Source organism: Aphis gossypii, chromosome 1 (genome assembly GCF_020184175.1).
Source record: "Aphis gossypii isolate Hap1 chromosome 1, ASM2018417v2, whole genome shotgun sequence".
NCBI classification, from domain to species: Eukaryota; Metazoa; Arthropoda; class Insecta; order Hemiptera; family Aphididae; genus Aphis; species Aphis gossypii.
Window position 1 is genome coordinate 10,587,280 of NC_065530.1, and position 20,059 is coordinate 10,607,338.

The 20,059-nt window shown below is 25.7% G+C and overlaps 4 protein-coding genes across 12 annotated transcripts; 3 read left to right on the forward strand and 1 right to left on the reverse strand.

Moving 5' to 3' along the window:
* The first annotated feature begins 288 nt into the window (after nucleotides 1-288).
* Nucleotides 289-4,357, forward strand: LOC114130633 (microprocessor complex subunit DGCR8-like). Of its 3 annotated transcripts, none has more exons than XM_050210964.1 (3): nucleotides 289-653; nucleotides 1,652-2,589; nucleotides 2,689-4,357. In XM_050210964.1, the coding sequence occupies exons 2-3, from the start codon at nucleotides 1,667-1,669 to the stop codon at nucleotides 3,707-3,709; spliced, it is 1,944 nt and encodes a 647-aa protein (XP_050066921.1). In that variant the 5' UTR covers nucleotides 289-653; nucleotides 1,652-1,666; the 3' UTR covers nucleotides 3,710-4,357. The 3 variants fall into 3 exon arrangements, with proteins under 3 accessions (XP_050066921.1, XP_050066922.1, XP_027851450.2); XM_050210965.1 differs by lacking the exon at nucleotides 289-653 and adding an exon at nucleotides 663-1,082; XM_027995649.2 differs by lacking the exon at nucleotides 289-653 and adding an exon at nucleotides 664-1,086.
* A 908-nt stretch (nucleotides 4,358-5,265) lies between these two features.
* LOC114130607 (multifunctional methyltransferase subunit TRM112-like protein) lies at nucleotides 5,266-6,766 on the reverse strand. Its single transcript, XM_027995616.2, has 4 exons — nucleotides 6,492-6,766; nucleotides 6,287-6,388; nucleotides 6,086-6,178; nucleotides 5,266-5,458 (listed from the first exon to the last, which is right to left on the reverse strand). The coding sequence occupies exons 1-4, from the start codon at nucleotides 6,567-6,569 to the stop codon at nucleotides 5,354-5,356; spliced, it is 378 nt and encodes a 125-aa protein (XP_027851417.1). The 5' UTR covers nucleotides 6,570-6,766; the 3' UTR covers nucleotides 5,266-5,353.
* Nucleotides 6,767-8,816: 2,050 nt separating this feature from the next.
* On the forward strand, nucleotides 8,817-18,018 carry LOC114130664 (folate transporter 1-like). 6 transcript variants are annotated; one of them, XM_027995691.2, is made up of 11 exons: nucleotides 8,817-9,097; nucleotides 12,445-12,586; nucleotides 13,288-13,458; nucleotides 13,536-13,749; nucleotides 13,821-13,972; nucleotides 14,049-14,159; nucleotides 14,232-14,355; nucleotides 15,101-15,293; nucleotides 15,367-15,505; nucleotides 15,572-15,648; nucleotides 15,739-16,726. In XM_027995691.2, exons 2-11 carry the CDS (start codon nucleotides 12,464-12,466, stop codon nucleotides 15,794-15,796), a joined length of 1,362 nt encoding a protein of 453 aa, XP_027851492.1. In that variant the 5' UTR covers nucleotides 8,817-9,097; nucleotides 12,445-12,463; the 3' UTR covers nucleotides 15,797-16,726. The 6 variants fall into 6 exon arrangements, with proteins under 6 accessions (XP_027851492.1, XP_027851474.1, XP_027851501.1 ...); XM_027995673.2 differs by lacking the exon at nucleotides 8,817-9,097 and adding an exon at nucleotides 10,990-11,392; XM_027995700.2 differs by lacking the exon at nucleotides 8,817-9,097 and adding an exon at nucleotides 10,990-11,352.
* A 49-nt stretch (nucleotides 18,019-18,067) lies between these two features.
* LOC114130756 (U4/U6.U5 small nuclear ribonucleoprotein 27 kDa protein-like) lies at nucleotides 18,068-20,046 on the forward strand. 2 transcript variants are annotated; one of them, XM_050201705.1, is made up of 2 exons: nucleotides 18,068-18,085; nucleotides 19,282-20,046. In XM_050201705.1, exon 2 carries the CDS (start codon nucleotides 19,289-19,291, stop codon nucleotides 19,865-19,867), a length of 579 nt encoding a protein of 192 aa, XP_050057662.1. In that variant the 5' UTR covers nucleotides 18,068-18,085; nucleotides 19,282-19,288; the 3' UTR covers nucleotides 19,868-20,046. The 2 variants fall into 2 exon arrangements, with proteins under 2 accessions (XP_050057662.1, XP_027851609.1); XM_027995808.2 differs by lacking the exon at nucleotides 18,068-18,085 and adding an exon at nucleotides 18,564-18,733.
* Nucleotides 20,047-20,059: the final 13 nt, after the last annotated feature.

Below are 20,059 nucleotides of genomic sequence, written 5' to 3' on the forward strand. Positions count from 1 at the left end.
AACAAAAATATTTTTAAACCGTACTTATATGATGTGCTATGTACAAGGTACCTACTACAACAAAATTAGTTATTTTATAAACAAAGATCAAAGTGTTGATATTAAATAGTAAAAAATATAAATATTTTAACGACAAAAATTAGAAATTGAAATGTTTTCGCGGGATTATCAATGATAATACGGCCATTAAGCAAATCAGTAGTTCTATTTGACATCCACAAGGAGCGCTATTCTTCACATTTTCGTATTTGAGAATTTAGATAAGATTATCATCGTAAAGTCACTATCAATGTATCGAATATTTGCAATTTTTGCAATTTGCATCATGAAGACTAGAGAATAAAGATATCTATAGTCTTCATGATTTGCGTTATATAAGCAGCTGGCAGCTGTATAAAACCACGTCCTGGTATTACCACAATAATATTATAACTTAAAAGCGCAGTCACGAATTCAAAACTCACGATGTTGAGAGATATTATCTTCTCTACATCATGCCATCACAGAAATGATATCATTGTGGGCACAGTTAAATATACCGGTACCGACGTGAGCAACTTACTGCAACCATACAACTGTTACTTTTGTTTTTAGTATCAGCTAGAAGACTACGGCTCAAATTTGTACTAGTCGGCAATACAGCGTGAATAAATGTTAGTTTTTACGACTTTTCATATAAGTGACAAGTTTTATAAATAATTTTCCAATTCAATAATTATCACAGAATAATATCTATAAAACCTTGGGTAGTCAGCTATCTGCACGTCATAAATTATTCAGAATAATGCTATTTACAATTATATTATCATTTATCAGTAGTCATTCGCTCATTACTACGAAGTACTACTATAAAAAAAAAATAGTACTATTCAATAGGTACTTCGCTAGTGCAGTAGTGCAACACAGCAACGGTGCAACCATAAAATAAAGATAATAGGTTGATAATAGGGAGCAACTGCAAGTTTGCTGCAACAGACCGCATTTCCGCGCTCGGCATTCAACGGGCTACGATTTATTCTCCGAATATTTTAAATTTTTCAATACATTATTGGATCCTGTTTTTAATTCTAAAATTGTTCCACGTGCGTAAGTACATTTTTTTTGTTTTTATGAAAATCATTTACTTAAATTCATATAAATATTTAATTACTAGGTACCTTTATTTATTAATTGCTTTAGTAGTAGGTAGGTATATTATATTAAATTATTTAACCATCTTATTATGTACACTTTACTCCAAGTCCACAAGAATATAATAGTATAATAAATACAAATACAATACTATATTTAATATTATTATTACCTAATATAATTTAATATACCTAGGTAGTAAGCATAGACCTAAATGATGGTGGGGGGGAGTATTTTAACACAATAACACCCAAAGCTCTTGAAGCGCCATCGAAGTATCGAACATTTCTTGACTTACCTCATTAGTATATTAAACCATGTTAATAGTAGATATGTGTTGACTGATATTTCTAGCCCCTACATTTTGAACTTAGTTTGTATTTATTTCTAATGTATATTTGAAATTATTGCAAGATCTGATCTTGCTATCTAACTATGTTTCTCATTTTATTTTAAATGTTACCATTGTTTAATGAATAAAAAAAAAATGTTTAATGGATTTTGTTAATTTTAATTTCAGATTAAAATTCTGAACATGCTACCAACAGATTTGAGCACTGATTCTGATGATAGTTTAGAACAATCTCCTAGTAAAAAAATTAAACTATCGGATATAAATGAACAATCATCTAATAGAGATATTTCAATTGACAAAGATAGTCAAAATTCTAATGAAATTGAAATGGACAATTATTTTGATCTCAAAGACCAAAATTTGAATAAAAATCTATCTTCTGAAGTATCTGATGATGAAGATTATAATATTAATAAATATGAAGATAGTGAAAGCGAAGATTATGTACCTATTTCTGATGGTGAATTTGAGTTAGAAAAGTATGTAATAAATGAAACAAATTCCAAAACTAGTGATAATGAAAAATCTAATGATGAATCTGTCAAAGATGTTGACGGTGATGACAATAATTACAAAAATAATGAAAAAATAATTACTGAAACATACACATCCATAGGTATAGATAATGATGAAGTATATGATTTACTAGATAAAGCTTATGTAGATAAAAATAAATCTCATAATGAACATAAAAAGAAAACTGTTACTCAAGATGACTTTAAAGAATATGAAAAAATTGTGTTAGAAGAAGTATGTAAAAATCATTTTGATATATTACCCGAAAATTGGATTGAAGCCACTCATAAAAGTGGCATGCCTATTTATTTACACAAGAAAACTAGAGTTGTAACATTATCAAGACCCTATTTTTTAGGACCAGGTGATCCTAAATCACATTTAGCCCCACTGTCAGCAATTAGTTGTTTACAATATCGAAAAGGTCTTGAGAATAAAGAAATTATAAAAAATGAACCTGATTTTCAGGTTAGTAAACTTGGAGATATGATTATACCAAATGCTAAAGTTGAAACTGCACAAGAAAATATAATTAAAGAATCCTTAACACATGCAGAACTTCGGGAATATTGTCAATCAATATTTAAGTAAGTCAAAGAACATTACAGGACTTAATAAATATACAATTGTTTTGATCTAACAATTTTATTTTTATATAATGTATTTTAATTATATTTTGTTTACAGGTTTAAGATTAAAAGAGAAAAATCTTCTTGTAAAATGCTGGAAAAAGATAATATAAAAACAGAAATTTCTAGTACCACTTCAAAGAATACTAAAGAAAGACCTTCACTTCCAGATAGTACTAAACTAATATCATTTCCAGTTCAAACTGAGGATCACGATAAACGATGTAATCGTCGTCGTGAATGGATAATGAATCCCAATGGTAAAAGTTATGTAAGCATATTACATGAATATTTACAACAAGCATTGAAAACCCAACCTTGGTATGAGTTTAAAGAACTTGAAAATACAGAAACACCTTATTCTGCTACTGTTGTACTTAATGATGTCCAATATGGTGTCGGTGTGGGTAATAGTAAGAAACAAGCAAAACTTAATGCTGCTCAAGCCACCTTAGATATACTAATACCGGAAATGAAAAATAAGATAGATTCAGATATCAAAAATCAACGTGATCCAGTAATATTTGATCAAATTAAAGTCACTGACCCTAGAATTACTGAATTCTGCGCTAAAACCACAGAACCTAGTCCATATGCTATGTTACTAGTGTGTTTACAAAGGAATTTTGGTGAATGTGAAATAGCTACTGAGTATAAATTAAACAATCGTCGTAGGATGTTAAATCAATGCACAATGACGGTTGGTAAACATACAGCTTCTGTTGCTTGTAAAAATAAAAGGGATGGCAAACAAAAAGCTTCTCAAGTAATACTGGGTTTATTACATCCACACATTGATAATTGGGGTTCGTTGTTAAGGCTTTATGGTAACCGTAGCATTAAGAATGCTAAAGAAAAGAAACAAGAAGAGCAAGAAATCACTCAGCTCCAAAGTAAAGCTGCTGTGAATCAACCCAATTTTGCTATATTAAATAAACTTAAAGAAGAAATGTTAAAAATTAGGGACCAAAGAAAATTAAAAGAAACTAATGAAATGTTAAGACTACCCCAGACAATGCTTAGTACAACATGTCCATATACTATAGCAATGCCATCATCTTCAACAAGTCCTAAATAACAAATAATTTTGACTGGTTTATTCTTCTCTGTGTTCAATTTTAACAACCACTGATTTTCAATTAATTGTATTAAGAGGACACCATACCCACACGTATTGTCTTCATCTTACATACAACATAGCAAATTTTCATTCAGCACCATCAATTTTATGCTATTAGCTTTAATATTAGAGACATTATACCTATTTTCAAATTTATATGTGATTATCCGGGGCATCTCATAGGGTTTTATTGATAATTTAATTTTTAAGTGACTCTTAGTTCTATAAAATATTAAAACTTTAAAATGCTCACAACTTACTTAAAAAATTAAAAATCGAAATTCCCTAGATAATTGTATCACCTTTAAATTTGATAATAGGTAAATTGACTCTAATATTAAAGCTAATAGCATACAATTGATTCCACAGAAGTAAAATTTGCTCTGCTGTTTGTATGCAATGTGGCCTGTATGGCATTCTCTTAACATATCTTTCAAATGTTGTGTTCCTAATAGTAATGTTAAATAATTAATATAAGTGATATAGTAAGGTATTATCCCATACTACAATTTAATTGATCAGTTGTTAACCTAAAAATTAATACTTTATTTATGTATGCAATATTTATGATAAGATAATTTTGAAATAAATTATGTTAATTTGAAATTACCGGGTTGATATTTCAATACCACAAAAATTAAATACCTTCGTCAAATCTTTTTAGAATGAACATTACTATAACATATAGTGCTGTTAACACAATTACTGGTGTTGAAGATATGCTAAGGAAATGTATTGAAATAAATTATTGTTGATCTAACTATGTGTTAGTGTTAGGGAGGGTTACATTCCCAGAATACCAATGTAAGCTTAAAATAAAATTACATAAAGTGGTGATTTATTTTTTTATATATTTTCATAATGCAAAAATATTACATGTTTAGGCAGACTATGGCAAAAAAAATATTTTTTTTGGAAGAAAATTATTATTATTATTAAATAAAATAAGTTTTATGAGACAAAAAATAGGTATGAATATGTTGTCAAGAATTCTTATACATATAATAAATATATTGTACAGATAATTAGTTAAAATATCTAAAAAAAGTTGACCTCATGAATCAGCAAAGCAAGAAAAAAAACATTCACTTTTTGAAGTAATTTTAAAATTTTAAAAATAATTGTCTATAAATTTAGTGTTAAAGTATATTTGTTATGTGTGTATATTTAAATTGGAGATTGAATAGAACAAAATTGTCCTATATTTATTATTTGATCTTGTTTTTATTATATAGTATTAATATAAAATTAATTATACAAAGCAATACATAAGAATGTTTTATTAAAACATTTAAACTGTATGATTTTAAAATATAATTTCTTCTTCAGTTATCTACAAGTTTATAGCTTACATATATATACACTTAACTATGTATCTTGAACTGTAGTTTTTGGAGAAGTAGTTAGATTGTCATTCAAAATTGTATTTATCTCAACATAACATTCACATGTAAATAATATATTATGCTATACCATCACTACAATGTAATTATATTTAAATTAAAAATACACAATTATAGATCAGGTTAAATAGTATATTAAATCTTAATAAATATCATACAGGTATGATTTAAACACACAAAAAATAATTGAATATAGAATTTATGATACTTCATTTTCATTTAACAATAAATTAGGTATACCAGATGATATTGGGAATACTCGCTCTGTTTCTGGACATATAAGTTCGCCATTTATAATTTCTACCTAAATAAAATAAATAAGATTGTTAGAATATTAATGCATTAAAATGCAATATTTTGCATTAAAACATTAAATAAATTATATTTTAAAATTAAATTAACGGGTAAATTAAATATATTATATGGAGTCTAGGCATGTACTAACCGCGTTTTGATAAAAAAAAATAATTAAAATCAAAATCTCAATTAAAAAGCAACAAGTGTTAACAAACATTTAGAGAATTATATTTAAAAAATATTTTTTTGTTTATAGAAACGATTTAACAATTATTAGATTCAAATGACAAGTTATTATTAGGCCAATAGAAAAAACACAATTCGTACCAAGTGCGTACACAAGGTATGGTTTTAGGGGTTCAACCCCCCCCCCAGAGTTTAGATTATATATCATCTAAAATTAATATTTAAAAATACTGAAGTTTTAAATAAGAAATAAATAAGTAGTACTATAATTGAAATTGTATAAACCTTTTGTTAAGTTGTGATTAATATATTAATAAAAAAGTATAACCTAATCTCCCCCAAAAAAATAAATATAAATATTTTTTTTGTACGCGCCTGAATTGAACAATCAAACATAAAAGAAAAAGAATGATTGTGTTTTAATATTAATATGTCAACCCAGACTTACTTCCATGAGTAGATGGTGCACTTTTTTGAGATATTCTTCATCGTCTTCATAATCATCGATTAACTCATCAGACAGGTCATTGCCATGACCAATCTGAAATAAAAAAAACAAACATTTCGTGAAACCAGTTAATATTGTAGTAGATTGATATAAATTAAATTCTTGTGTGACAACGTTAGTACAATCATAAGTTGATCTTACTTGCACAGCAGCGTTAACAAAAACTTTCCAATCAAGCTTCGGAATGATTTTCTTCACAAACTCCTTGTTGAATTCAGATTCGGATATCTTGACATCTTTCGCCTATTGAAAATAACGTACAGTACACATGATTTTACAATAAGGGGACAACTGTATTAAATTAATATCGATAATAGGAAATCAAAACAACAATGAAATTACTCACGACAATGCGAAGTGGATATCCTACTTTGACTCCTTTCAGACACTTGGACGACAGCAAATTGTGAGTCAACAGTTTCATGGTTAGTGTTCACGTAGTGAACTGGATTTCAGTGTCGCAAAAATTGATTATTGATCTCCAGCCGACAATTGGATAGACCACATGAGACAGCAGAGCATGGCTTAGTATGAGTACAACACTATAAGTAAGTAGTACTACTACAATACTATATGACTGAAAATAAACAAAACACAAACGAGTCCCAAACCGGGCAACAGATAGTAGCTGATATGAAGCCGGTTGGTAGTTAGTTGGTATGTTCGGTAGCGGTACCTTTGCTGTTTTTTATCTAATATCACAAAACAATATTAAAATGTATAGGTATAAGAGTATAATCACTAATGCTTGAATTTTCCTGTACTAAGCTTGAAAACAAGTAAAAATTACAGCCTATAATCCATATTTTTCTGATAGTTCGGGTATATGTTTTTATAGTTTGGGATATATCGCTAATTCGAATTCTACAGTGACATACTTTGATTTCAAATTAAACTGAAATTTTGCATTACTTTATTTTTTAACATTTAACAAAGCAAGTTCATATTGATTTATAATTTCAAATAAAAAATACTAAAGATAGGTACCTAAAACATAATAATAATATAATAATCTGTGATTTACAAATAATTGAATAAAATATTTTGGATATTTCAAAAAAGTTCCGTCAATTCATATATTATTTTCGATTTACATAAAAATTGTAAATTTTTGTTGCAAGTAAATATAATTATTAATTACCTATATTAGATAATTTGTCGTCAATAAAAATATCTTTGTTTTTAGAAGTACCTAATTTAAAAATCTATTTAATTTAATACTTTATAAACATCAGAGTATCAGACACTGATTTATTTAAAAGCGTATTTACTCATGATTCAACTAAATTAAGTAATAAAAATATCTTGATTTATCTTTCTTACTCATACTTGATTTAGTAATACCAATACCATGGATTAATATATCAGTAGGTATATTAATCCGTGACCAATACTTAAGAACCTATGATTATAAATATTAATAAATAATATTAAAGTATAAACTGAATTGTATAGGTTTTGTAACCCAATATATTCGTGTTTAGTCACGTTTATATCAAATAGAATAAAATTGATTAAATACAGACATTTTAAACCAAGTTTCCAGTTTCGTTACATTATCTTATAGTAAGTTGTCTACTTGTATACACATATATCTAAAATAACAAATAAAAAATGATAACACTAAAACCGATATAGGTAACAAAAAAATTGATTCTTTTAAATTACTAATATATACCTGTCCTTTTTTATATATTAAATTGTTGAAAACAATATTTTATGTACATTTTTTTTCTTTACAAGGAACTGACAAATTTCGTCTCTTACGGTAAAACACAATTCAAAAGAAATACAAGATTTATAATAATCGAATACCATTAAAAATAGATTTATGAGATAAAAATCGTTCTGTCAATTCGCTTATAAAAAAGTCCATGTAAGAATAACTAATCCTACCTTTTCTACTGCCACTATAGTCTTACTCTTACACTTAATATAAAATACATTAACCCGCATTAAATATATGAGTGAAGACTGTGATTAAAAATTTAATAATTCGCTATTAATTTCAATATTTAGTACAACAGTTATTTAAACATAATATATAATTGTGTTTAGACTTTATACAGTAGGTATAACTGTAGGTACCTGTATTTAATCAATATTAATGTGTTAAGTTTTATGTATTTATGATTTGTTACAGTTAGATGTATTATAATTAGTTATACACTTATACATGATATTACTTTTAAATGCTGTGTTTTACATAAATTATATGCATTTTTTACTTTTGTTATGAAAATAATGTATTATCACTTGAGCAATCTTTATTAATTGTGTTTGTGTTTCAAAATCCATAATTGTATTATACATTTATACATTATACATATTTGCAATATTATAATGTAGGTAGATACTACTTAATAGATGATAAATGAACAACAATTTTTTTACTATACAAATCCAATTACAATATAATATAATACTTTATTTAAAAAAAATCCAAGTAGCTATATTTTAACAGTACCTACCTATATTATGACAATCAATATAATAAATAAAGTGACAATTGAATTATAGTAATACCTATCAAGACCTGTAGAATTATAAAAAAAAAATATGAGCAATAATATGTCTGGGAGGTGGGGCCTAGGCTTCTAGCCCCTCCTAGATCTGTCCCTAAATTATAAACAATAAACATTATAAACCCATACGATATGAAAAACGGCGTTCAATCGCTCGCAGGTCGCAGATCGCTCCATAGCGCATTCAATAATTGTATTTAAATTATATATTTATGTTTAACTTTAATTTTAATTTTTAATATTAAAAATTCAATTTTTGTCCTACATATTTATTCTGCCATTTTATTTTTTAAATAATTCAAGTCAACGTCAACGTCTGTGAAGATAAATTGTAAAAAGATCAATCCTAATAACAAGTTCTATAAAAAGCTAAGGAATATTTATTCAAAATTCATCAGTCATCACATATTGCTTAATCTAAAATCAGGTACCAATATAAATATCCTAAGAAAAATCTTTCGTACTCAATCTTTAATAAATTGTCAGTTTAAGCGATTAAATCAATGTAATGAGCTAAAAATGTTACATCAAATTTATATTATTGAATTAAAATTAAACCTTCTATATTACTTATTTCAAAATATTATAATTTAATTATCTTGCTTGCGTAACGATAACGATTTATCCTTAATCGATTTTCAATATTTGTTGTTATTCAAAAAGTATAGGTCGTAGATATTTGAAAATTTCACAAGTTATTTAGATTTGCATTTTTTTTTTTTTTACATAATTTAACTTACAAAAAATTTCGCTTAATTTTAAGTCTATTTATTGACATTTTAATTTGAAATATTTAACACATATGTATTTTATAAACGACAATATGAACATTATCTTATCGCATATAATAATAGTCAAAAAAAACTCGTAACATTTGTAGTATCTATCTCTAAAATTATAAAAATTCGTTACATTGTGAGAATTTTTGCCTAAAAAAACTTCATTATTTGAAGGGACAAATTGCATTTAATTTTTCGTATATCACAAGATTTTCAAGGGAATGATATAGTTTTATTCGTTATACCGAGATTTTCGTTATATCGAACCTCGACACCTCGTTATACCGTTATATAGTTCAATAGTTGACTGTATAACACCGTGCTGTATAATGATACCTATCATTGAATTCAAATTTAACACACCCATTATAGTGACCTACTCTATGTCCGAGATCCACTTGATATTCCTACTGTATAGCAGAGCGTTAGGTACCCACTTGACCACCCCATTTTTTATTTACTGCTTTTCTTTTTTTAGCTATTTATTCATCAATTATTGGTTTTCACTGTTAAGGTAAATAATTATTTTATTTTTTAAATTGATTTTTACTATTTATGCCGATGCAATGATTCGTCCTTGATGTATAGAAATAATTAAAAGCAGGATAATGCACATATATATCAGTATATTATCTATTTTTATATAGCCTGGTGAAATTTCATTATGGTTTGTTTATTTTTATTTATTTTTTTTTTTTATAATAAGCACAATATTTGGAAATATGTATAAGAGGGCTTAATTGAAGACACTATTCAATAATAGAGCTTCGTGACGTGGGTAGTAGTGGTTAATCAACTAGCAGGTCACGACACCAGCTACGTTTTAAACGCTGGTCAATGTCACCTAAAATTGTTATAGAAAAGAGGTTTAGGATGAGAAAGTTTGAGTGATTTGCTAAATTGAGATGGAATCGTTACAAAATAAAACTAAAAATTTACAGCCAACAGACCAATTGATATTAAACTTTAAAGGTATCTAAACAATGAATGTATTATTACGAAAAATACATGAATACATTTTTAAATCACCAAATTGGTAATATTTATGAAATAGCAAATTACTATTACCTGTTAATTATTTTAAAAACATTAACCACACACGTTCGACAATATTTACCAAAATAAAAATCTTTTGACTTTTTATGTTAACCTATATACAGCTAGAGACATAGCGTTGTTCTCGAAAACTTCTTCTATGTGTGGAAAAAAACACAATTATGTATTTTAAATTTATCAACATAACTCGGAGTTTCTGTTTTTGTGCTTTTCTTTGGTCGGTGTGGACCCGGCTTAATATGACACTGGCCCACTGTGCAGATTTACCATGCACAGTAGCACAGTGATCAGTGGCTCTGTACGCCCCTGTTTGTCGCTTTTACGCATCAGCACAGTGTTTACCGAGTTCCCAATCACAACGGCTAATCGAGCTGCTCATACTGCGCATACGCATTTAATGCTATAAATTAGTAAATATTTAACACCTAATTTACAATTTTAAAAGGTAATTTATTATGATCGAAAATTTGTAATGTTGATTTTATTTTAATATGATACATTTTAGTTGGTTCATTTAATAGTATACTTGATTTTTTATTTTTACATCCTGGCCCTGTTCCAAATATTCCAATACATTAATTATTTAACACATAAAAGTTAATAGCGTAACTTAACAATATGTTGGTAAAGCGTTATCAAGTATCAACAAGTTAAAAATATTATTCAACTCTACACGACACCGGCGTGAAAATCTATTTTGGCTAAAGGTCATACCATAATCATGACTACGGTATACCTATATCTTTCACCGGCGTGGTCGTGACCTTTATGAGTTTTCCAAAGGTTGATTATTTTCCGTGTTATCACTACTGGACAGTTATCAAATATCAATTACGAAAATATAATTGTAAGTCATGATGTAGAAAAGATCTTCCCTATATTGTGTTGTAAGTTGTAATTTTTACATTAATCAGTGCTAATTGTGGGTAATATCGTAATTATTAAAAAGTGATTGATAACTATTATCTCAGTTATGAAATAAAAACAGTTTAAACATATCTTATTTATAGCCTATCGGAATTTTGGATCATCTACCTACTAACTGAACAAACTTTACATAAATAAAAAATATACCTAATATATTATATAAATTTTACTACATTTGTAATATCTTAAAGTTAAGACAATGTTTGACAATTGTTGACTCTTATTTATTTCCATTAAGTTTAAGGTAATTTAAGAATTAATCTTAAGCATATATGAAATGTAAAACTTGATTATTCAAATATTTTAATAAATATTAAATAAACACTTAAATCCTTTAATATTTATAAATATTTTTTTCTAATACATATTGACTGTTGTGTGCAGCCATGTAATCACTTATGTTGAATGTTATGAAAACATTGCTTATTTATTAATAATATAATAACTTCTGACTTATACATGATACTATGACAGTATAATTTTTTTTACAGTTTTATGTTATTATAATATTATAAAATTATTTAAATAACCTATTACCTGTATAAGATTAAAAAATCACTTATATGACAAATAACATATTATAATAGATTATTTGTAACTTTTAAAATTCTAATCTGCATGTTAATAATATGAGGTACCTTATCCTTATGTTATAACATGTATAAACAAATGTAACAATGATCATATAAGTAGGTTAAGAATAACTATACAAAGCTATTTTATCTTAAATAATTAGATAGTGTACAGTGTTTTAAACAATTTGTTTCAGGTAGCTAGGTAAAACAAAAATATTTATACAGATAATTTATTTAAACGGGTTATCAAATATTATATGTAACTACTTGACCTTATAGTAAATTGCATTAATGATGATTAAAATGTAGTACCTACCTAATACCCACTTAATATTTTTTTATTTTTAAAGTTTTATTTTGTCTATCAATAACAATTATAATATTAAACCTTATTAAATATTATATATTAAAACTTATTATTTTTTGAAATTTTATAGTTAAATATTTTATTTGAACATGACGTGGAAAACCATTTCTTTATGCTTGTGTATTTATGGTGTTTTAAAAGAGTTTCGTCCATCAGAATCTTATTTCATTCCATATTTACTAGGTCCACGGATGAATTATACTGAAGAACAGGTAAATTTTTTTTTTAAATATTAAATGTATAAGTATCTTAAGAATATTAATATATTTTTGTTGTTTAATTTTAAACAAAATAATATTATAAAATAAAAATAAAATGTACTTTATTTGATACGAATAAGTAAAATGTAAGGTAGCTATATAATAATTGATTAAACAAACTAATAAGCCTAATAGTATGTAACCATGTAATTTTTAACTCCCATCAAACTATAGTTAAATTATTATTATTATTTTTTATGTTATAATTTATAATTTTTAAGCTTTTATGATTTAAATGGTTAATTCAAGTCTTAAAAAGTAGCTTAGAAATTAAAATTTGGAAACATCTATTATAACATATAAAACATTAAATTGTATATTTTTATGTGTTATTTACTAGAATGAGTCCAAAAAAATTTTGTATTGGAATATTCTTTAGAACTCATTATTGATTTTGGGGAATATATATTATATATACAAATATAAATGTATTAATTATAATAGGCTTGCTATTTTGTTGAAAATAAAATTGTATTAGGTAATAATTTAAGACCCGAACAAAAAACTAGGTAATAATATACACAGGTGTATGCTATATGGATATTAATAATTATTATTTTATATTTATTACTTCATTATAATAAATATATTATAAATAATTATAATTTTATATAATAATTGTTATTATTATAATAAATTATATTTTATTTCAGATTAATAATGAAATACTTACTGTTGGTGTTTATGCTTCAATGATATGTATGATATTTGTTTCGTTAACAACTGACTGGCTGAGGTATAAAATTGTAATTGTTATCCAAGCGTTTTGCGGTGTTTGTATTTATGCTTCGTTATCGTTTTTTACAAGTTTTACATCTCTTATTGTAAGTATTGTTATTTTAAATATATAATAATAATTTTTGTTGGTTTTTAAATTTAAATAACTTATTATTATTTTTAGGTAGTTCAAATTTTGTATGGCATGTTTGTCGCTACAGAAGTTGCATACTTCACATATACATATTCTGTTGTGAATATAAAATATTATCAGAAAGTTACTAGTTATATAAGAGCTGCACATCTTATAGGGCGTTTCTTTTCAGGATTTCTTTCTCAGGTGTTTATTTCAACAGAATTGGTTGATACATATCAATTAAATTTCCTTACATTAGGAAGTTAGTGTTAATATTGCATATACGATGTAATAGTGTATTTTTTATTTATATAATTTCATGATAATGTTTAGGTCTGACGGCTGCAATGTTATGGACCATAACATTACCAGCTGTAAAAAGAAGTGAGCCTAAGCCCGAAACTCAGAAAATGAATGTAATTGAGAAAACATCAGAAGCAAAAGTAGAAGACGGAGATGATGATTCAGCTGAAAATAATACAGAAGTAAATAGGAGTGAAGAACGAATTAAGAAAATAAATAGCATTTTTATATTTACCTTATTTTCTTATATTGTTTTAGCATAGCAAGATTTCTTGGAAATATTTCAAGTCCATGTGTAAAGAATATAAGAGTTTTTATATTTTGAAATGGTCATTTTGGGTTATAACTGCAACTTGTTGTTTTAATCAAGTATAAAAAAAAAGTATAAGTAAAATAATAATTGTTTACTTGCTTATAATTTCTAAAATGTTTTATTATTAGGTTTTATATTACATTCAGTCATTGTGGGAATCTTTGAGCCATGACAAATGTCTTGAGAATAGTAGTATTTGTACTAATACTTCAGAATGGAATGGAGCTGTTGATGCTGTTTATACAATAATAAGTATGATTACTATGATTCATACCTACTTAAAAATAAACTATAATGTTAACAAATTTAACATATAAATAGTAAATTATGAAAATACATGAAATCAAATTAGTTAATATTAGTATTAATAACTGTAAAGAACTTAATCAACACCCTCAAAAATAGGTTCTTATTTTAGATTGGACGAGTCACTGTTTTGGGGTAATTGTTTAGGAGTGTGGTAGTTGCATTTGACCATTTATTTATATCTTCTTCTTTCTAGTTTTTACAGTCCATTTAGGACCTTCACTGCCTTAACCACATCTTTCCACTTATCTTTGTCTTCTGTCTTTTGCCATTTATTTATATAATAACATAAAAAGTTTATTTGACAGTAAGCTTAAATAACAAGATACATCCAAGATCCAAACAGAAAATTACTATTTATGATGCTTTTGGTGGATGTAACAAATTCAATACTACAGTATTGAGTATGTTATGTAATAGTTTAATATGTAATTCATAAGTTGACTATGAAAATAAAGCTAATGTAGAAAAACATTAAAATATGATGAATGATGATTATGGTTTTTAAAGCTTTAAAATATTTTTGCTTTTACTTTTCAGCTAATCCGTCTTTGACAAAATATCCTATAGTATGAATTTGCTATATATTAGTTTTCTTATAAATTAACTATTTTGATATACAAATTATTATATAATTTCTGAATATATTTTCAAAACTTAAAAATAAATAATAATAATAATTTTGTTTTAGGTACATTTATTACGTTTTTATGTGGTTTTATCAATATGGATATGGATAAATATAGTAATTTACTTATTATAGTAACATCTTTTGTCCAATTTGGTGCTCTTTATATATCAGTTGTATATAAATCAATCTATGTATCCTATATCAACTACATAATATTTTGCACAATTTATCAAGGAATGATGACCATTGCCAGGTTAGATTTACAGTAATTTTATTTTAAATTTTACATTGAAAAACCAAATTAATATTATTATCTTGTAATAAAGTTCTGAAATAGCCAAATGTGTCAATAAAGATAACCATGGATTTGTGTTTGGTGTTAATAACTTATTAGCTGCAACTTTACAATCATTAGCTACATTTTTCATGACTATGGGAGGTTTGTCGTCATCATCTAAAATTTTGGTAAATATATAATAATATACTCTATTATCTAATCATGTTAGTAAATAATGATATTTATTTTTATAGTTTGAATGGTATGCTATATTCTGCTTAGTAATTGGAGTATGTTATTTATTTATATCAATTTTACAAGTTGTTAAGAAGTAAGTTATGTCAAACATATTAGGTGATTAATTAATTTTAGGAACTAATAAGTAATTATAATATTTATATTTATTTGCTCATCGTTACAGTATACCATGTTTAACGGTAATCGGAAAAAAATTCCCAAATCAACTATTTAGTATTTAAATTATAATAGATAGTATGTTTTATATAATATAATGTACTGTGACTATCAGCTATGGTCTATTAATATTCTTGGAAAATATTTATTAGTATAGAGAAATAAATTGTGAAATTGGAAAAATATAGTATAAAATAACACATTTTTTACATGTTAATTATCTATACATAATTATTAATATAGTATACCATTGGTTCCTAATTGGTGGTCTGCGGACTTCCTGGGATCCATGTAAGTATTGAAGTGATATTTTTATTTTATTTTAGTGGAATTATTAAAAAATTAAATGTATTATATATATTAATTACATTATGCTTCACGTATAGCTGAACTGATTTTTTTTTCCATTTTTATAATTAAACAAAATTGAAAAGTAAGTAATCACAAATAAGGGGTCCCCTGTCTAATTTAAGTTTTAGCTAGGAGTCTGTGACTCTATGCTAATTAGGAACCACTGTAGTATACAATAAATACTAAATTAATTAATGCCGATCAAGTTCAGTTAGGATTAGATTCTGTAGGTGAACTTAAAAGAATTACCAAAAGAAGACAAAATCATATACTATAAGTATTCGGCTTAAGGAATTAATTATAATAAACATAATAGACTTTTTGGCATTTGTGCCCAATATCATAAGAAAACGAACTGATTAATGTATATTATATATATATTTTTTATTATTTTAATTTTAATAATAGTATACTGTTAATTGTTATAATAAACTTAAATACTGAATACTTGATTTGGGAATTTTTTTCCTAGATTCAAGTTAAACATAATTATAACTATGTAATAATTATTATATTTACAACATTAATTTAATATTACTTTTTATGTTATTAATTATGTAAAATGGTTGTAATTTAATTCAAAAATTGCATCGATAAGTTATGAATGTATACCTATTAATAAGTGAAAATTATATATAAGTGCTTTAATTTTATAATTAACATGTTTGTTTAAAAAGAATATTGTAATGAGAAAGTTTTATAATCATTTTAATAAATAAAATAATTTTTGATTATTATCATAATTGGTTTGTTGAAAAATGTATAAATGAATAAATTTAATAATTATCCTGTTAGTTTTATAAAAAAGCCATTTTTTTATATCTTTGACTTATAGATAAATATTTTATTTATTCTCTACAGTTACATAAATTATCCACTTGCACCATCAGAAAATCATAAAAATGTGTATAATTTCTATTTTTATGAATAAATGCTAAGCACCCCCGAGCACATTTTTAATAACAACATTAAATTTTCATGAGGGAGTGGGCAAAGTTACCCACGGGTCACTTTGATCAACTTAAATCTAGCATCCCCATATATTTAATCCAAATTGTGCCTATGAATTAATAAAGCAATCTTCCAATATACTGTCTACTATTGTTATGTGTACTACCTAACTATAAATATTAATATAGTATATAGTCTACTAATGTTTTTTGTTCTACTATAAATAAAATGCTCGCATTGGTATTTTATGCCTTTTATCTTTGTAATTCCTAATGCTTAGCCAAGTATTGGTGGCGAGGCTTAAATAAAAATGGTAATATTTGTGATTTGTTCTTAAAAGATATGAAATTATGTTTTATGGATAATTCGCAACGTCTTCATTTTATTTCTTTAAATACTTACATGTTTTTTTATATACTACATTATTAATGAATTAATAAATAAAATAAAAAATAAAACAAATAGACAGCATACTATACTATAATAGACCATATTCATTGGTAGACGTAGACCACATATTAGGCCATTAGGAGGTAGGCAAAAAAAAAAATTTATATTGTCTTATATTCAAAAAGGTTTTCCATTAAATGTGTTCTTGACCATACCAACTAACATAGCAAGTTATGAAAAATCAGGTTAAATAGTTTAGCTATTTTACAAATTGAAAAAAGTTATAGGTCACATTAAGTTTTACAATTTTTACTAAAAAATTGATGAATTTAATGCAAGATGTTTCAAGAGAGGATATTAGTATTTGGTAATCGACTCAATTCAAAATAAAAATCTTTTTTTTTAAAGTTATAATGAAGTTTTTACTATTAAAATAATTCAATATATTTTATTAATTTATATGTATAAAAAAATTAATTATTTATAAAACAGGAATTTATAAAAGGAAGTTTGACTATTGGCGGGTAAGAAATTAAAATATTTCTCTGTACAATCATAAATTGAAGACAATCTACGTCATTGATTCCTATGCATGTCACTAAATCAATAATATTTTTGATTTAAAAAAGGGATAATAGGTATTGAGTATACCTTGTTATTGAGTAAGTTACTATTTTTTTTTTTATATATAATAGTCTAATTCAGTGTTATTGATTCTTCTTTTACATACATTAATGATTAGTATGTATTCAATTTTAATTAAATGCTATACCATTAAATATGAAAATCAATTTGTGTAGGTATTTATTTAGTTATATTATGGTAGGTTGTATTAATGCTAGTTGAAAACTTTTCAAGTGAAAAAACACATCATTGTAATATTAATTTCACGCTTGTACAGAATTTAAAATTTGAGGCTTGATAGATTTTTTGACATTTGAATAAATTAGTAATTACGATTCTTTCATTGAATTACATTTTAATAACAATAACAAAGCCCGAATTTCAATCTTTTTATCACAGTGCTCCATATAGATCATAGACTTATTAACTTATAGATAAACAAGTGCATGTAGCATTTCTTCCTCCATGGTATATCTAGTTCATTCATGATTATAAATTATCATAAAAAATAATATTAAGTTGTGATTTTGTGAATTATCAAGAAAGTTTTTTTGCAATATTGTTATTGTATATTTGTATCTAGCTGTGTTATGTTAAAACTTAAATATTTAATCAAAATAAATTGAATTTTAATCTTTGTATCTAGCTTAATATAATATAAAGAATTATAAAAAATCATTTAATTGGTAAGTTTGTCAAAAGCTATTTAGAAATTAATTATTATCACTTAGGTACTTGTTTAAATTACAATTGAAATTTTTTTAGTTAAATTAATATACCTACTTAAATAAGTTGTAAAATGTTGAGTTCTTAGTAAAAGTATGTAAATTGTGAGAACTACAGTAGTTAGTATAATATAATATTTTAAACACTGAACTGATTTACTATCTATTTAACATAGTTAAGAAATTTTCAAGAAATGTTTAATTTGATAATTGTAGTAACACTTCTCAAATTTAAATTACTTTGATGGTGTGTCGAATGTGTATTATACATAGAAGATATCTGATTCCAATCTCATAATAGTTTGAAGGTTATTTGAAATCTACCCTAAAAGATTTAAAGATTTAAGATTAAACATTTTCATAGGATACCATTGTTTGTAGGTAGATTTGTACTTACCATATTATAATTAGGGAGTTGCTTGAAAAGGTATAGAAGAAAATACAGTATAAACATCATAATTAAAAAAATTATGAGTTATTATTAATGTTAATATAAGTTTTATTTACAGAATAATTATGAGAGAACGAGAACGTTATAAAGATAAAGGACATGATCGTACTAAAGATAAACATCGCGACCGTTCCAGTAGTTTAACAAGAGCACGTAGAGGTAGGTCTCGAAGTTCATCGCCTAGAACAAGACGTGAACCACGTGAGCATTCAAGAAGTCCACGTCGTGGTCGTTCTAGAAGTGCTTCACCAAGGGCTAGGCGCGATGTGCGCAAAAGAAGCCGCTCTCGTCAGCGTCATTCAAGATCGAGATCTCCTGTAAGACGACATTCAAGAGAGAGGCGTCGTTCTAGAAACCGTGATTTACGAAGATCAAGGTCAAAAACTCCAACAAAAAAGGACAAAAAATATACAAGGTCTGTCCAACATACTGCTCCTAAAGTAACAGAAGAAGATCTACGTGGAAAAACTGCCGAGGAACAAGAAATGATGAAAATGATGGGTTTTTGTAATTTTGACTCTACTCATGGCAAAGAAGTAGATGGAAATAATGTTGGTGATGTTCATGTTATACTTAAACGTAAATATCGACAGTACATGAACCGTAAAGGTGGATTTAATAGACCTCTAGATTTTGTAGCTTAAGTATGATAACTGTTTAAATAAAATTGTCAATTGTTTATTTGACTAATAATAATAATACTTTTTGCTTAAATAGTATTTGTTTAATTGTATATGTATTAATTATTTTGATTAAAATATTTATACCATTTAATTTAAACTACTTTAATTTTTTAAATATAAAATTAACTATATTCCTACTATGTAATTTGTATA